Source organism: Athene cunicularia, assembly GCF_003259725.1.
Source record: "Athene cunicularia isolate RWA chromosome 2 unlocalized genomic scaffold, athCun1 chr2_part1, whole genome shotgun sequence".
NCBI lineage: Eukaryota > Metazoa > Chordata > Aves > Strigiformes > Strigidae > Athene > Athene cunicularia.
Genome location: NW_020799095.1, coordinates 114,388,753 through 114,408,218, shown reverse-complemented (window position 1 = coordinate 114,408,218; position 19,466 = coordinate 114,388,753). Strand labels below are relative to the sequence as shown.

Below are 19,466 nucleotides of genomic sequence, written 5' to 3'. Positions count from 1 at the left end.
TGAGGAAACACCTACGCTTGTGATTTCCCACTTTATTATTCTCACTTAAAACTTGGCAATTTTCCTCCATACTGAGGAAACAACATATCTATAACTTCCAAGATTATCTCGGCAAACACATCAACGGCTGCATTATGAAACATCCGGTCTTTATCATCACAATTTCTACTATGTAATTAGAAACCCAGAAAGCCATAATGTGGATTATTCAAAGACAGTAAATAATTGTTTTGAAAGATGTGAAGCATGAAAAGATTTGGCAGTAAAAAGTTTACTGTGGTGTTTTCTCAAAACACCACCTATCCCCTCGTGCTAGTACAAATAATCCACCTTTCACTAAATTGTCCCTTTTTGTCTTTTTGATTTCTTTGCTATAGTCTTACTTGGGTGTATTTCTATGGACTCTTCTTTGTCTTCTGGAGGTGAGTTTGCAAATTCCTTGGGGAGAAGACAGAAGTTATTTTAGTTTTCAGTTTTGACCATGTTATCACTTCAGGAGAAAAGCATGTCATCTCTCAAACACAGCAGCAAACAATCTTTGTAAGGTGTTTTTATCTGGCAGATCTCAAACTTAAGAGATGCACATTAAGATAAACATGGAGAATCAGTTATAATTATATATATTTGTAATTATAGAAAGTTGGAAGTTCTTACATCAATTTCATCCTTGAAAGGAGTTCTGGTTGGCTTATATTCTGGATCTTCATCCTCTCTGTCAAATTCACCACTATAAAATATTTAACAGAAATGTTTTCAAGAAATATATCGTTTCTGAGAGGGTGCTGATTTTCTGGACAAGAGCTAAAAAGCTACAAAAGCCATCAGCATGGTGTACCAAGTTACACATTTATATTTCATGCTCAACTGTGTAAACAATTCTGTGTACATTTTACATCATATGATCACTTCAGATCCTCAGGCAAGATGCAAGCAAAATATGACATATGAACTCATGCCAACATATACAATGCTAATAAAGTTTATTAATTTTTTCATGTCTTCCTTACCCATCACCGCCATCTGCTAACATGTCTGTCCCTCTCTGTTCAGCAGCTATGGCCTTTGCATCAGGCATGCCAACCCGTTCCAGAAAGCACAGCGCTGGATCAGCTCTCATAGAATTGTACTTCTCATAACCTGTGTGCAGAGCGGAAGGCAATTTTTTTTTAAAAGATATTTCCAGCTGTGAACAGGTTTAAGCAGTAGAAGTACAATTTTCTGGACTCATTTATTTATTTTTAAATAAAGTAAAGGAGCTGCTACCCTGCTGGAAACAACTTTTTCATTCCTGTAATGAAATTTTTCACACTGATGAATTCCATCGGCACAGAAACACTGTCACATCAATAATATTAAGAAACAGTGAGATACTGAAGAAAGTGTTCCATTTAACATCTTTATAAGGTAAAATAAGCATTTTTTACATGTGGAAAAATTCTTTAAGTTTCCTATATGACTTTCAAAGTGGTTCTCCACATTCAACACTCCCTACTGGAAACATGCAGATGCAAATGGAAACACACACACACACACACACACACATTTTCTGTAGCTTCAGCCCCGCTGGAAGCCTCAGTGTAGGCTGCAAAAATGCTGTATACACGGGTTATCCATAAGGCCAACGAACCTGTCTTACTAGGTTTAAGATGATGCATGTCAGTAAAATGACACTGTTCCCTCTATGGTTTTCAAACTGCTGTTTGCTTTTTTACTGCCCAAGTTGACTAGATGGAAAATGGCAGATCCCAACAGTGCACTGCAGGAAAATGATTTTTAGACTAGACTTGCCTCAGCTGAGCCCACAAAACAGAGCTGCTGTACATAGGCAGAACAGCACAATTCAATTAGGATTTGTACTACAACACACTGCTCCTAACTGCTGTAGAGCCTCAAGCCAAACTGTAATCATGAAAGGTTTTATAAGCCATCATTCTCCCCTTTAGTCAGGCTGGGCTGCTGAGAATACCTCTGCGACCTCCAGAGAATTGGGATTATAATCAGGAATCGCTCACTGTATATATCATGCCAGCTCTGCATCCCCAGCCTTTCAAAGTTAACAAGGCTGCATCCCACTCAAGGGAGCCGGGAGTTCTCAACACTGACATTTGTGAAATATTGCTTGGAACAAAGCCCAGGAGGCACTTGTACAGATTAATAGCAGAGGTTAAGCCCACCGTCCACTTTGACACTGGTTGGCAGAGTTAGCAAGTGAAGCAGTGCTGGAAGCAAAGTTTATGGAGATCTATCTTACTATTTGGCTATTATTTAAACAAATATGGTTTTGTTTTATTTACAGCCAAGAAAGTAATGTTTTCTTCTCAAATGTTCCGCAAACATTTAAAAACAGCATCTGATATTTACAGCTCATATTAGGTTTTTAATGCAGGCAAGAAAAAAAGGGAGATACAAGCCAACAGTTCTTTGGAACAATACTTGTTAATATTATGACTGAACAGTCCTACAAACAGAAAGCTTTACAACTGAGTTTTGTTCAGAGTGAGACATCACTTACCGTGTTTGAATACTCCAATTAGAAGGGATTTATCCGCCTCTTTATCCCACCAGTCTGCAGGAACTTCGGCATGGAATGGCTCAGGTATCCATATATCTACTTCACTGTGAAGACAGCATTATATACGTTCTCAAAGGTACTATTGGACAAAGATTTTTTTTTTTTAAAGAGGGGTTCACATTGTTCTGTAAATACAAATTTTGAGGGGGAAAAAGCCCAACAAAACCCAACACAGAAATTGAAATTTCTTCAAAAATAATTAAGGTAGTTAAACAAAACAAAACAAACCCAAAAAACCAAACCACAACAAAAACCCCCCAACATTAGGCTATTATGGGAATGGAAAGCCAATGTTTATCCAAATATGGTTCATTTAAGGTCTATTTAAAAAAAAAAAAAATTAAAATTGAGAGAGAATAATCCTTCAGTATTAGCAGAACTGAAAATCTGCTTCTGTCATTTCCCACATTGATTCCTCCCCCAAGAAAACTACCCACTGCGCTTGATAAAATAATAAGGCTGCTTAAGAACAGACATTTAAGAGATAAAGTGTGACAACCTTTAAACACTGCATTATTATAGTACTTGTACTTTATAAAAGCCAGCGTCACAAAGCAAAAAATAAACCTGCACTTGCACTAACCTTGAGTCAGCACCCTCTAAGATCTTGTCTGCTTGGTCCCCTATAACTTCTTGTCGTAGATAGTAGAGCATGCGGACACGCAGCAGGACCCTGGAGAGGAAGGCAGAGGGGGGAAAAAGTTCTTAACTTCAGGACTGTTTGCCAACAGTGGCTTTTGGCAGCTGCTGCTGTTCATCCATCATCCTGCCAAGGCTGATTAGCCATGCTGTATGGTAGGCTTGAAGCGTGACAGATGGTGGCACATAATCACCTCTGTGTGGTGCTTTCTGCTGGCTTCCAACAGGCCTGCCTGGCAACCGCTTACACTGCACAGAGAGGGACCCAGCGCAGCCCGGCCCCGGCGCATTTCATTTAGTTCTACCTAGTGCAGCTTGTGAAGTTTAGACACGTACTCTACCACTGCCTCTGAAGTATTGAAGCAAGTTTGTAAACAACTGAGCAGATGGCTTTCAGTAACTGTTCTGCTTCATTATCTCATAAAATTTCCTCAGCTGCTGCCTTAATACCATTTTTGGAAGCACATCAGAAGTTGTAGGAATAAACGAGATATAAAATCTGGTTTTACTACCTTACAATAAACCCTCAATATGGAATGTCAGGTTTTTCAGATTATACAACTTTTTGCTTCCGAGAATGGGGGGAAAAAATAATCCCCCATTTCCCTTGGGAGATATTAACTATTTTTACTCTTTATAGTTCAAACTGCTATTTAATTTTACCTGTGCACAACCTAACTGCTACAAGGAAGTGAAAAATCTTCATTTCCCATGTTTATTTTCCCCCATTTCTGCAATACTGCAGTTGGTTTTGGAAGCACTGTCAGGTGTTGTGGTCACACTTGAAGCTGGCATGAGACAGTATGGCAGACTGGCTTTTCAAGGAGACTAGGAAAGAGGTCATCTCTAGAAAAAAGTATCTACCTGAAAATAATCCTGCGCTCCTATGTTTACCCAATTCAGGGCACCCCCTGCTGCCTAGTTCACGAAGTAAAATCAGTACCAGCTAAAATGGAGATTACTCAACCTGCCCTCTCACTGTACCCAAATCCATCACAGCAACTGTTGAATTGCTGCTGCTCCTGGAGCAGCAAGGGTGACCAGGGAGGTAGTAATCTGATCACCCACTCGCATGAAAAATTTAGATCACCACCAGTTTTGAGAGCTCCTCATTAGAGATCTGATGCAACTGGAGCAATACACGGTTTTACACGTGTTATTCAAGCAAACCTCGGAAGAGCAGGGATTTGAATGAAGGTCATGTCTGCAATTCAAAACATGTCAGACATGCTTCTTTCTGTATGCATGATAACTGGGACCAGTAAGGTGTCCCTGCTCCCTGTGTGGCTATGTAAATAAGCTGTTGAGGGTCTTTATCATTTTAGTATTAAGGAATAACAGCTGTTACATCAAAGCCAAAGAAGAGGAGCAGGAAAAAAACCAACATCAACCAAAAACCAGAGGCTCTTTGCACCTTTCAGGAGTCCTATCCATTAAACCAGCACACATGTTACATAAGGACAGGACACCAGTTCTTATAAAGCCAATTGCTACTGCTACCTTTTGAAGGAAATTGCTCTGATTATGTAATTGGCTTTCACCTCTGTTTGATTTTACCTGGGCTAAACATGTTGCTTCTACAATTCACTTAGTCCTGGTGGATCTGGGAAGTGAAGAGAAACGATAGCAACTGAAAACATTCTTGCACATTTATCAGTCTTCCTGATGCTTGTAATTGTTCTACTGCATTATTACAGAAACAATATTTTAAAAATGAATTTGTCTGATCTGCAAACTGAAATAACAAGTAATAAGGACATGTTACCTGGGAGATTAAAATAATGTTACAGGAAAGAATTTAATTACTTTAAGAGCAAGTGAAATGTAATAACAGATCTGAGGAACAGTTTAGAAAAAAATCAGAAAGCAGTTTATTTGGAAGTGCCCTTGCTAACATAACTCTGTAAGTATCTATTTTCATCAGCTGAGAACTAAGCTTGGTTAGCATCTGGAAACGAGCTAATAAACCCCTTAAATGCCTTTCTTCCTTCACACCACACCCCCTATTGACAGGCCACAGGTACTTTTCAAATCAATAATTTCTTTCCAATAAACAGTATTAGTAAGACACAAAATATATAAGAAACACAAAAGCAGTGACAGCCTTTCAGTAACACTGCATTACATCTGTATGGTATATATACAACAAAGAGTATAAATTTAAAAACAAAACAAACTAAAACCCTCCAAAACCCAAAAAGCAAACAACACACCCCCCAATCCCAAAGCAAGCTATTTTTGGGACAAGGGTTAGGTTGTGTCTAAAACAGAGAATACAGTAAGCAAAACTGAGGTGGAGAACCAGGACACCATCAAAGGAAGCTGACACAAAAATAACTAAGATACTGCAAAACAAAAGCTAAAAGAAACTAGGAGGTTCTTAAGAGACATTCATGCAAAAATAAAACATCCAAACCAAAATACAATGATCTTTATCCCCGAAGGCTTCCAGTTTAGTAACATGTTTAGAATTTCAAAAATCAAATCAGGGCACTGATTGAAGCAAGAGATCTCAGTGCAAAATTTTCTCAAACAAAGAAGAAAAGAAGAAATATTCTGCATAATGTGAAGAGCAAGAGAGGAAGCGAGAAAAAGAACGAAAAGAAGAGATACGCCCACACATAGATAACTACTACATAAAACTCTGGAAACCAAGAAGTGGATATTTTACTTTAACATCTAATGAACTTTAAGGACACCAGCCTGAAAGACCCCACAAGAAGGGTAAGAAACAAACAGCTTTTGTTTAAAGATAGCTAATTGTCAAGAGAAATAGACAGTGTAGGGATATAGTCTTTCCTTTATATGGTAAAAAGAATAACCTCATCTGATTCCACTCTTATTTAGTAAGTAGAAAACAATTTTCTTCAGAACTGTTTTAAGTGCTGATCAGAAGATCTTACAGAAGTAGCCAGATATCTGTTAAGATGATAATCCCTAAATTAAGAAGTAATAATGGCCTTTACATCCTACTAAATGGCCCTGTGTTCTATTAAAAATATCCAAAAGAAGTTGTGTACTTTTCAAAAGCATGTAGCAAAACCCCCTCTAAATGAAATAATTACTAATACTTACTTATTACAGTGATGTTTGAGATGTTTTCTATAGCTGTCTTCTTGAAATAATACATCTGGATTACAGGTTGTGAGCCAATCGGCATCTTGCAGCATTGGCTGTGAACTCTGGGCTTTTACTTTCTTGCCTTTCCTCCCTCTGGGCACTGGCGCAGACAGACCTACATAAAACCCCAATATTTCTTATACAATCTGAATAAAAAAGTTCTCACCCCAAACTGCATTACAATCACACATTTAAAGCTAAGTATTGCTGCTATATTAATTCATTTGTGGGCAGCACAACCACCAAAAACTGAACAGCGACATTAATTCAGTACAGACGATTGCAAATAATGAAATCAACCAAAACTTTCATGCAAATTTAGGTGTGAAGATTTCAAAAATTCAGAGCACTCGCCAGAAAACGGTGTTACATAAATATTTCTTGTAAAAACTCTCATGAATCTGAATAGCCATAAGGAAACAAGCTTTCTGATTTCTGGCAGTTTCAAAGAGATTTAACTTCAGCAGTAGGTGCCACTTAAAAATTATGCTGAAATATTTATTCAAAACTGATTTAAGGGAGAAAGCACTGCATCCTACGAAGTGTCTTAGGGAGATTTCTCCTTTAAGTATGGACCAAGTCAAAGCCCACCTTACTCATAAAATCTGACAAGATCCTACAACATGTCAGAATGGCTATAGTTTAAACTAAATACATAGCATGACTGAAGCAATTCTTTCCTATTTACTAGCATCATTATTTTATTGTGGTAGACATACCGGAATGATTAACCAGAGCTCGAGTTTGCCCATCTGCAGTTGGAGTGATCAGATCCCAGATGAAACTTTTGATATTTTCATCCCCTTTGTAATGATTAAGACAATATACTAGGATAGTCCGGCAGATGGTTTCCACATCTTGTTCTGTTAGCTGACGTTTATAGCGCCCATGTGAGAGGATGTCAGTCCATCGACCCCAGCTATAAGAAAAATATGTTCAATACCACAGCCAGGGCACTGGTATTTTAATTTGTGACTTTCAGCTTAACTCCTGGTACCAAGCAAGTTGGGACCTCCTGTGTTAGCACTAATGCATTTTGCATTTGCAGGTTACGTCAGGGAATCCAACTTCCAGCACCAAAGAGTTAAGAATGTTTATTTTACAGGACAGGCAATAAGTTCACTGCTCGTAAAGCTGCAACCGAACTACACTCAAAATAATAAAGTACATATGTTTAATGGTCCCAGTAAGCTACAAATAGGAAATTCAACCAGTTCCTACAATCATGGAATTTGGGGAATCATTCTTATTTTGATCTTGAAGTCCACTACTAGCAATTGTTGTATGCAATTTCCTTAAATAAAGACAGTCATTTTGAAGCCCACCGTGTCAGTGGTCAAATATAGCTACTTGCTTGCAAAGAGATAAAATTCATACAGGAAAATCCAATGGGAAAAAATATAAAGTATCAAATAACTGAATTTGGTGCCAAAATACCAGAACCTATGTTGAAAACCATTAGATTGACTCTTGATTTCACAAAAATATTGTTCTTTTCAAATACACTTTGTTATTCCCCACAACAATTAGAAAAAAAGAGATTAAACATCAGTAACTCAGGAATTCTTTACATTATGAGAAACCAGAAACAAATATTCCATCATCACAAAACTACATATCTTACCAGTGAGCTCATAGCCATCTGTGAGACACTCAAGATACTTTAAGCTAAATAACACATATATAAGCAACTTACTTACAGCAACTTACTATCGCACTGGCATGTATACAGCTTAATGAGGTAAAGGTTACACAGTAAGAGATTATGTGAATGTATCCAAGAGAAGGGTGAGTTATTTACCATATATGTCATTTCTGTATTTTCAGTACTTTAGCCACAATCAGTATATTTAATCTGTATATCCTTACCCATAAACCAACAAGTTCTTCTCCACTCTGAAACATTCACTTCTTGCATAACCCTGTGATTTGTCCTGAGGCCTACGGGGCTTTGTGCTAGGCTTTTCTTCAGAATCACTTTCCAGATCTGAAAACTCCATCAGTTCATCCTCTTTGACCGCACTGTAGAGTCTGGTTTGCTTTCTTACTCTTGGTGTATCAATAACTAGGTTATTCTAAAATGAAAATGAAAATACAGAAATTTAGGAGGGGGTAAAAAAATCTTCAATTTAATTGTACTAGGAACCATCATAAAGCTCTTACCCTTCCATTTAAAGCATCAATATCCAGCTCAGCTTTCTTTGCCCACTTCTGCCAAAAATTAGGGTCATCCAAGGAAATGTCTGTCCTGTTCCCAGATGCAACAAAACTAGCCTAGTAAATGTGAAAACACACGCATTGGTTTCTTAACTGCATGCTACAAATAACATCTGTTTTCACTGATAAATACTTAGGACTTATAAAGTGGTAGTTTCAAGAAAGAAAAAAAATAAGCCTGGAAACTATCATGACTGGAAATACAGTTATCCTAACCCTTGTGAAGAAAACACCTGAGGCAGTACATTGAAGAACTAAACTGACACAGAAGGTAACTTAACACTACTTCTACCTATCCTGGTCACATTTTATTAATTTTACTCTGAACGTCAATGCACACCTTTGCAAACGTTGAGCCTTTTCCTTCAGATTCAATAGTAATTGTGTGTGTTCGCCTTAAGAGAATCTGATCAATATCTTCTTCACAAAATTTAGACCCTTCATCTTCCTCGTCCATCAGGGCACCATATGCCCCCTTTCGAAGAAGATCTTCTATTTCTTTCTTAGAAAGCTGTTGCACCTGAAACATGTCAAAAAGGGGTTTGTTTTTTTTTCTGACATCAGTCAGTGTGTACATCTGACAGCAAATCAGACTGAATGTTCTCTTATTTAGCATTTTAAGAACTGAAACTCTAAGATAATGTGGTGTCAGTCAATTAAACATTCACGCTGAAGTCACCTTTAAAATAATATGAATAACTAAATTCTTAGGGTGAAGTTATACTAGTGGTTTAAACAATTTAATAATTCATTGTCACGGAATCCCTTTACTTTAGCTCTGATGACTGCTAAACTCTTCCTGGGAGCAGATTTATCTTACTAACCCAACAAAAAGCTAAAGCAAAACAATTCCAAAACAAAACGGCTACACTGGAAAAAGCTGACTAGAACTCAAAAAAGTGCCAAGATCAACGTAATGTAAAGGGTGGATTGATGAGAATGGATGAGGATTGAGGGAACATGACTCCACCTGCCCCCTTTTGGCAATAAGTGAGCCATTAGATAGGCTAAGCCAGTTCATGCAGCCTTGCCCTTAATTAACCCTACTTTAAAATACATGCTGTACTCCATCTGAAAACCACCATTCTCCTGCTAAAACAATCAAGCAAGAAAAGTGTTACACATACATAGCATTTGTTGATCATACAACATAATATATTAATTCTCACCCCATTTGTAGCATTTTCTCTTCCGCTCATAGACTGTAGCACAGCCTTATCGAGGCCAAGCTTCAAGCTAGCTTTGTCAAACATTTCCCTTTCATAAGAATTCCTTGTTATTAACCTGTAAATTTTCACCGATTTGCTCTGTCCTATTCTGTGACATCGTGCTTGAGCCTGATGAAACCAAGACAGATACTCAGTTACAGGTGACAAAAGGAAGAAAAAAAAATTGAAATAATCAGTTACTTTAAAAGTTACTGCTTTCAATATAAATAATAATCTTCACACTTTTAGGAGACGAACAGTGGATAACTTTTCTTACAGGTGAAGAAAATTTCACAGCAAAAGGGCAAAGAAAAATTGTCATCTCTTGTAGTATTACCTGGAGGTCATTTTGGGGGTTCCAGTCTGAATCAAAAATGATGCAGGTATCAGCAGCAGTAAGATTAATGCCCAAACCTCCTGCCCTTGTACACAGCAGGAAAACAAACCTATCAGAATCAGGTCTTGAAAACCTGTCAATAGCTGCCTGACGCAAGTTGCCTCTTACTCGGCCATCAATTCGTTCATATGGGTACCTGAAATAAAGATGCATGATAAGGAGAACTGTACTGCAATAACGTTGTTTATTTGTAAGAGTATGCAATTTAAAGGGAAAATATGCTCCTATAGGGTCAAAAGAGCTACAACAAACTGAGTGGTTGTTCCTGTGTTCACTAACTTCATCAGTGGAAGACATAATGCTTTTGTCTTCTGCTTTGTGCCTCTTGGTAAAAAACAGACTTTCACTTCTAGGAATGAAATAAACATTCAGGCTTAAGCTAAAAAACTCTAGGGACACCAAAATATTTAACTGAGTAGCAAACTAAGAGGTTTAAAGCTCTCCATGTGAGGTCACTTTGTATTTACCTGAAAGAAAAATCTCAGTCCTTGCAACTTATAGGTATGCTTTTCCCTTCAATCAGATCATTACAGAAAACACTGTAAAGTGTTTGCATTTCATCCCTTTTCAATATGGATTACTCACAGGTTAAATACTGTGGCCACTGAGGAAAGCACAGTTTATTTAGAATTGTATTATATTGTTGCTCTCACCGTCTTTGAATGAGGTAGTCTTCCAGTATGTCCAAGCAGCGCACCATCTGGGAAAAGATAAGCACCCTGTGGCCACCAGCCTTCAGTTTTGGCAGCAGCTTGTCAATCAGTACTAGCTTGCCAGCAGCCTGGATCATTGCCTGGAGCTGAAAATCTGGAGAGTCGGCATTGTGTGTTTCTTTAAACTCTTCCAAAATTTTCTCTTCAGCACCTGCAAAGATTGGACAGCAATGCATGAACACTGCAAAGGGTTTTATTAATAAACAATGAGCTCGCCTTCAATACCCTATAGAAACTGTAGGAATGTTTTAAGCATTATGTGAATAAACATTTATAAAAAATATTAAGCTTAAATTTAAAGCAAACATGTACACAAATACAGCATAAATAAAAAGCAACTGAGCGTTCTTTCTTTTTTTCCTTCTTAAATAGGAATAAACCCTTTCCTAAATAAATTCATACAACTATTTGATGCACAGAAATTAATGAAAAATTAAGAAAAACAATGAAAAACTAAACCATATTCCAACTGATCAAAAGAATTTTCTGTCCTTTTTAAAATACAACATGAGAGAAAAAAAAAAATCTTGTTTCTGCAGGAAAATACAAGTAATACAAATCACATTTAAAGTCTGTGCCTCCAAAACCAAAACCAGGCTTGAACACGTGCATGACCTGGACATGCTCCTTCCATTATTAATTATAGAATCGAAATCCAGACAATGAAAAAACTAATTTCAGGGAAAATAAGCAGCTGTGAAATTACTATTTTACCTTCTATTTAGCTTTCTTTTCTCCCTGAATGTATTTTTCTGTTGAGTCTGATGAAGCTATCAAATGTATATATTCTTTCCAGAATTAGTGAAGAGTTCTTTCTTTGCCTATGAATGATATGCACAGCAGGAGTATTTCCTTGTCCTGCTCATTACCTGAAGACTACAGACCAAGTTCAAACTTTCTCTTCAACCTCTTCTATGCTTTTCTTCAATTTTTTTATGTCACTTCTACAAACAGTAGGCTATTCCAAGGATTATCAGATTACTAATCTTGGCTATGTGAAAGGTTAGGAATCTTCGTTCTAAGCTTATTTCACATCCAAATAAACTCTTCTTTGGAGTTGTCTTTTTCAGTCCCTCTGCATTTTGTTTATTTTTTTAAACAAAGCATAGTTTATAAAGTATTTCTGATTTGTATAATATTCAGCTTTAATACTGCTTTTGAATAACAGAAGAAAATTGGGAGGGTGGGGGGAGGGGGGAAAGAACAGCTTACTGCCAGGCTTCTGCTGAGCATCTCACTCATATTCCAGTTCTAAATAGATGCCTGTAAACAAACATGCAAACGCACCCTCCCCGTGTGATTGCTGGTTCAGTGCCTACTGTAATATGGTGTCTTAACTAGATACTACCCTAAACAGGCTGTCTGACAGCTTGGCATTACTCAATACATTTCCACTACTACCTTTTACAGAACTTAATGGACTCAAGATATGACCACTTGAAGGTAGTCTTACATTCCTGAATTCTCCTTATTTGAATTCCCTACTTCAAGCATTACTGATCCAATATGTCAAAATAGTACAGTCAGATACTCCGTCAAGTTCCCTTCAACTTCCTAGTTTGTAAAACGGGTAGAATTTTGGGTAGTAAATCTCAGGTTCTGTACTGAACTTAGGCAATTTCAGGATATAATAGACTGGCAAGTAGTTCATATACAGTAACTTCACTGATCTTTCTTGGTTACATCATTTATTTCTTACTCAACTGTAATATCCAAATCTAAGTTTCACTACTACGAAGTAAACCAATATGCAAACTCGACACCTGCAAAAGCAAACCACCTAAGCCAAGTGCACCACAATAAAACCACAAACAGGTCTAATAAATGGTGACTTTTCAGAATCAGAGTTTGGTCTCAGCAAGACCCAATTCCATAACAGACTATGACCTCCAAAAATTTGCTCTTTCAATAAACCTATCCTAGATAAACCCTGTAAAAGGCTGCCCCATCTTTTTCATTTCTGCTTCAATTGAAACTAAGTGATGTACACTGAGTAGCCTGTTCTTGAAAGTTATTTAATGTAGTTACATGTAGGTCTGTAATGCTAGTTCCTATCCTAGTTCATTTTTAGTAGGAGGTGAAAGGAAGGTATTTGAATGTGTGCTTGGTCCATGAAGGGAACCGTCACTTCCACTCCTAGTTAGGAGAGGCTTCCAGGACTCAAGAACAGATAAGGAACAGAGTAAGAAACCTTTCCAATGTTCAAAGCTGTAGAACATATAAATATAGAGGCACCCTGCACTGCTGGCTCTTGGAGACACAGGAATAATGTGTCAACACCTGAGCATGGTTACTAGGGAGAAAACAAGGAGTCCAGCTCTAAGAAAAATGACAGACAATGCTTTGCCCAACTTGGTTAGAGAAAACACAAAATGCAGTCCCTCCCTCTAGAAGTCTACTCAAAGACAGTCTCAGTAGACCACCACTCTCCCCTCCACACAACAGATCTACCAATCAAGAAACAAACAAAAAAACCCACTCCTCGTTCAACTCCTACCATACCACTTCCATCATATAACCTTCGATGGTTCTTAACTGAAGATTATCTAGAAGACTTGCTTGCAACTTTTATGCAAAACAAAAGATGCAGTGTTCTACTGGGATATTGAAATACACAGGCTACTGCTTGCCACAAAACGTGTGAACCTAGAAGAAAACAAGAAGCATTCAGAGACACCTTTATAAAAGCAGTTAAGTCTTGAGAACTGGCTATGGCAACAAATCATTCATCAGGAGAACACCATGCAACACCACACATACTAGCACTGTGAGACCTCTTGGTAGAGCTATGATAAACTTGTGCCATCACGCTAAATACAAAGATGTTAATTATCAATCAACAAAACAAAATCTCAGGCTCAGAAAACTACAGGATGAAAGAGTATTTTATGTCCTAGAACTACAAAGGACATATTTGTTTAGTTCCATCCTCCAACGTAATAATAGCCAGGATTTATTTATTTTTTCCCCTAAAATCTGAAGGCTTGACCCATCTGCCATGTTGCTGCATGACACCACGTAAGCCCAAATGTTCAAAAGTCACAAAAATGTTATAAAGGCAAAAGTGCTCTAGACAAAACCCACCTCTCTTTATTAAGGTTAAACTACAGTCATCAAAAACCACTTGAAATTTTCTGTATTGCCACCTGGACTTCAGCAGTCTCTAACAGACACTAAATGATACAACACTTTTAATACAGGAAAAGAATCACTGCTGTAGGCAACACTGCAAGTACTACTCCTGAACTCTATCTGACAAAACAAAGTAGCACCAAAACATTTACTTTGTTTCTTTCAGCAAATCTGGAAAAATAATGGCAAGGTTAGAACTAGCTGAAAACCAAGATATGTAAAAAGCATCAAGTTCAGAAACTCATAACCTGAACATCCTGAAGTATTTTCTGTTAAACTCATTTATAAAATAGGTTAGTGTAAAACAAAGAACCAACAAGCAAACTAGAAAATCCTACCAGAACCACAAAGCTACTTTACTGCATGTTCATCTGAGTTTAGAAACAGAGCAGCTCACCAGCATGGTTGGGTTGAAGTACTCTGGAGTAACCCTAGATCAAATCTTTGCAATGATTACTTGTGCATGAAATATAATTAGATGTCATTTTGTCGATGACATTTCCCCCCAAGTTAAACAAAAAGTGTCAAGAAAAACATGCAAGGACTGCAATATGGAAGTCATACAATAAAAAAACTGAAATCACATATGGTTCTGGAACTGTCTTTCACCATGAAGCTTATAACCAGCATTAAACCAACTATAGCATAAATCATATACAGTAAGGAAGAGGAGTTGGGAAACAAGAAAGTAGTAGAATGCAACCTTGTATAGAGGCTTGTTACATCCTCAAAGAGAAGATTTGGTTTGAGCAAACCATACAGTCTAGCATACTTCAGACAGCTATAGCTGGGTCATCATATAGTACCTGCCATAGACAATCCTGATCTAAAACCAACAGCATCACACCAAAGAAGAGTATTCATCATTAAGTCTAATATGACATTCAAACAAATCTGACTAGTTAAATTATAAAAACGAACCAACAACACGTGGCCATAAAAGTATGCCTGATCATAATTTCTTACTCTCTAACTTTTATTCAGAAATTTTAAGCCATTATTTGCTAGTTCCTCATTTTCTTTCCACAGAGCACTAACTGTAAGTCTGAAGAAAAATTGCCATATTTATGCCATATTTATCCAACAATCCACATGATAACTTAAGTCTTGTTTGTCAGAAGTAAAAGAAGGAAAACTTGGTAATACCAACACTTTCTTAGGTCTAGGAAGCCTTGGAAAAAAGCAGCACAGAAGTCTTCAAAAGCAATGCTGTCCTAACTAGCAGATATCCATACCCAAGAGAACCTGAAAGGTTATCTCACTTTTCTACTTAAAATTAATAAATAAAATCATACTAGGATAGAATTTATGATTTACTGAACTTTTCTGCAACCATTTTTTGAATGAGGAGAAAAATAGGACGCCTACCATTAATAAGGTACGGATGATTGCAGCATTTTCTTAGTTCCATCATAGTGTTTAAAAGATTAGGTACGTTTGCCTGACCTCCACCCTTAGAAAGAAATGTGAAATTCTTTTCAAGAATAGCACGATAGTATTTCTTCTGAATATTTGTCAGCTCAACTTCAATGATGGTTTCCTCTTTGGGGGCCAGGTTCTTTTCTACATCCTCTTTGAGACGTCTCAGCATCATCGGCTTCAAAATAGCTTGGAGTTTTTGCACCTAGGAAACATATGTTTAATAAATAACTGAACTGAAACTCTAAGGCTTCAAATACTTATTTTTCAATTTCCTTAATTCTAAAATCCCTGTTACGCATCTCAGATCACAAGTAGAGAGCATCTGTAAAAAAAAAAAAGTTTCTTCAATGACGTAGAGACTGAGTTTTCCTTGTTAAGTCAGTGAGATATAAATTTCTAAAGTGATGTTTTATTGTGCATCACTTCTGTTTAGTGAATGTTATTAAACACTTAGAACTATCCTTCTAGGCAAAGACAGCACTGCACACCAGTTATGCAAACTAATCCTAAGTAAGTGCAGCTATATAAGCAAATCTGATTGTAAAAATCAAGGTCCACAGTTAACCTCTAACCACTAAACAACAGTGATCAATGCTATTTTTTCCCTCCATATATCTGCTTCTAATCTTTTCTTATTTCTTTAGTTTTGACATGAAATTAAGTAGAATACTATTTAGGTCTGGTCTCAAAACAAAAATATATCTGTAAATTTTTAACACACTGATCATTTTTAGTGTCTCAAGGTTCTGCAGCATGTACTTTAAGACATGGCTTAGATGGCAGGGAAGGGGGGGAAAACATCAATTAAAAAAAAATTAGCTACATTTTGGCAAGATTTTATAAAGTCCCCTTACATAAAAAGCTCAAGAATATTCCATATACCAAAAGGCTGGCATTTAGGCTGTTTTAGGTTGTCTCTCATCAAAGTACAAACCAGCTCAGTGTTGAAAAGCTGATTATTTACCCTGAAACGTTCAACATCTCCTGATGCAGAACTGTATAGCAGAAACATGAACAGAAGACACTTCTTCCTGAATTTACATCATTCCCTTAGTAATAAAGCAACTTCAAAAGAAAGAAGATAAATTATTACGGGGGGATAAACAAAAAAATACATGTAATGGGATTGCAAGGAATGAAGGAGAAAACCTAATTCACTAAACATATAATCTCTCCCATCACTTGAAAGATAAATCACATTTCAAAACATCCAATGGCGTGTTGGCAGAGAAGGCACTTCTTCCAAAACTTGCTGGCCCAAGCAAGCCAGGCTCCAATTCTGCTCATGGATTATAGCATTATTTTAATAATATTTCCATGTATGGCTTCAAAAATTTCTAGTTCTGCTCTGCTGACATTTTGTGCTGGCCAGATGAAAGCTATGTTGAGTTAGGATATATTAACTCCAGCACAAACACTGTATTAACAGGACTACATGGCTTCTGGATCAGAGCTGGCTCACTTCCAATCAGGTCAGAGTCCAGCCTGACTGGCATGCAAGTGCCTGCACAATCTGTGGAAACATATCCTATGATTCCCTCAGGACATGCTATGATTTTTCCAGGAGGTAAGGCACTGGGGAGAGCTGTTTTCTAATTTAGACTATTACCTATAAAAGAGTTGCTCTTAAAGAAAGTTAACAAATTCAAGAACTCAAAGAGATAGAAAAGCCAGAAACTGAATTTTCAGACAAAATCAACGAAGTTGCATGCAAAAATGCATTCAATTGTGAAGTTAGATTATCGTAGGGTGCAAAGGGCCAAACTAAGGCATATAAATTAAGATGTCATGCTTCAGTTAACTCCTAATGTTAAGGTGATTTGACTGTTACCTATTGACTTTTTAAAACATTTTGATACATAGAAGAAGAATAAGTTTTATATATGATCATCAGAAGCTTTCACATTTTAGATCTAAAACATGCTGCTCTGAGTCTTTCATTTTACATTGATTTAGCATTTCTTTTATTGGACAGCTTGAGAAATCTGTTTCCAAGTCAGTCAAAAAAAAAATCTCCCTCCATTTGGTTGCCTCTTGCTCAACTAGGTTTCAGATATGTTCCTCTTTGCACAGAAGTCATTGATAAAACTCTCAGATGTTAACCGCACAGAAGTTACAGAGGACAGTCCCCTCACTCTGATACTGATGCTTAAGGAAGAATGTCAACTGACAAGTTAATTCTCTTAGAGGGAACAAGCAATTCAAGAAGTATTTTCATCTAGCAACTGTTACAAGACACCCCACCCCCATTTTTAAACATCACATTTTATAGAGGGAAAACTTTCTGCAATGGACAAAGGATTAAAAAAACAGTGATAAGACAAAAAGACTTTTGGTCAAAAGCAAAAAACTCAACAAACAAAAAACTACTGTGGTCTTCCAAAAAGTAAATAGATACTGCTTGTAAAAACAAGTAATGAAATTAATATATAATAAAATGGATAATTTCACAGTATCTTAGTAGAAAAGTAAGTGTGCAGGAGAAGTTTACCTGTTCTTCGGTTTTCAGATCACCAAATTCTTGCATGAATGTGGTTTCTGATGGGAAGCGACCTGGTTCCAAAAAGTGAAGCAAGCTAAATAGCTCTTCTACGGTATTTTGCAAAGGGGTTCCAGTAAGCAGCACTTTATGTTCCTGAAAGGTTAAGAAATAATTGTCTAGGAATCCATATAAATTCATTTTCCATGGAGAAATACATAAAATCCTCTCTTTTTACCCCAATACTTATCTCTCATCTTTGCTTCCTCTCCCCTCCCATCCCCCAACTACATACAGATAGCTCTTCTCAAGACTTTTCTAACTAGTATTCTGGCCTTCCAGAAAAACACTTCACTACTTAAGCACCTTCAAAAGTCCTCCAGATACAAGAAGAGATTTTACTGACCCTGCAATGTTCCAACTCTTTCACAAATACAATGAACTTTAAAAGTCAAAGTAACAGCTGAACTTATCCTGCCGCTTCAAGTATAAATCCACCGATTTACTAGTGGATTTACTACACCTCCAATAGATCTCAGTACATGAATCTCTTCAGGGTTGGTGTCAGTTTTTAACACAGGGAACCTGAAGTAGAGTCCTACTTTCCACGTACACACAACAGAGCATGAGACTGGCAGAGATAACAGGAAAAGTTGCATAGTGCTTTAGAGGAGGAGCCCAGAGAGGTTAAACAACTAGCTCAGTGTCAAACATGAATTTAATAGTAGAACAAGAACTGAAGTGAGAAGTCCTGTATCTCCATCTGTAGCTTACAGGCATCAGCTTGACCTTCCTCTAACAGCAACCATAAAAAGGAAAATAAATTGCATACAGCATTTTTATAAACTTTCAGTTGTTAGGTCTCAAGGTTCCCTCAAGAAAAGTACTGTTTAACAAACAGGGAAAAAGAAACTAAAAGTAACCTATAGCTCACCAGTGCTTGTGTAAGCTAATGTTTATGCCTCTTACCAGAAATAAGAGGCTTTACGTTCCAGGTATTAACTCAGCATGACTGCATTCCTCTCACATTTTAAAAGAATCTTCAGTCGTGTCCCCACCCCCACCCCTCCCAATTATTTTGTCTTTTAAACAGTAAATGTCTTTAAAAACAATCATCTTATTTTTCTCTGTGTGCTTAAGGCATGTATTTTGTGCGCATAACATAACAAGTATTTATGTAACCATCAGAAGAAACCAACTGCTTTTCCCTTCCTGCCAGTCTGAAAAAAGCTCCTTACAGCTACACAAAGTAACATTACAGCTGACATTAACGCAGAGCAGTTTAACTCTCACACCTGTATTTGGCCACCTGACACATTATACCTTTAAAGAAAGGTCTATGTGAGAAGTGACTATGGAGTAAGTGACATGAAAAGGGAGAAAGGGAAGAACAAATTTATCTTGTTCTCTTAACAGAATCCACATTATTCTTGGTCTAAATCAATGAAGAGACTTATAAAACATATGAGCACTCCAAAATTCAAGGTATGCATATGCTTCCAGGTATTTTAAAGCCCTTCTCAGCTGCATTCCCTCGTTTTTCTTAGCACTTGATGATTTTATTTGA

At 37.1% G+C, this 19,466-nt stretch overlaps 1 protein-coding gene across 4 annotated transcripts in view; it reads right to left on the bottom strand.

The window, feature by feature from the left end:
- Positions 1-19,466, bottom strand: part of CHD7 (chromodomain helicase DNA binding protein 7) — a 90,600-nt gene that overhangs the window by 9,493 nt on the left and 61,641 nt on the right. For all 4 annotated transcript variants that reach the window (XM_026841356.1, XM_026841357.1, XM_026841355.1 and 1 more), the window contains exons 13-27: positions 17,912-18,055; positions 15,367-15,622; positions 10,807-11,017; positions 10,094-10,289; positions 9,718-9,885; positions 8,889-9,068; positions 8,495-8,605; positions 8,201-8,406; positions 7,051-7,250; positions 6,287-6,446; positions 3,156-3,245; positions 2,513-2,616; positions 1,008-1,137; positions 655-727; positions 384-438 (exon numbers count right to left, since the gene is read on the bottom strand). In XM_026841356.1, coding sequence (XP_026697157.1) covers positions 384-438; positions 655-727; positions 1,008-1,137; positions 2,513-2,616; positions 3,156-3,245; positions 6,287-6,446; positions 7,051-7,250; positions 8,201-8,406; positions 8,495-8,605; positions 8,889-9,068; positions 9,718-9,885; positions 10,094-10,289; positions 10,807-11,017; positions 15,367-15,622; positions 17,912-18,055 — 2,284 coding nt within the window. The remainder of the gene's footprint in view (positions 1-383; positions 439-654; positions 728-1,007; positions 1,138-2,512; positions 2,617-3,155; positions 3,246-6,286; positions 6,447-7,050; positions 7,251-8,200; positions 8,407-8,494; positions 8,606-8,888; positions 9,069-9,717; positions 9,886-10,093; positions 10,290-10,806; positions 11,018-15,366; positions 15,623-17,911; positions 18,056-19,466) is intronic.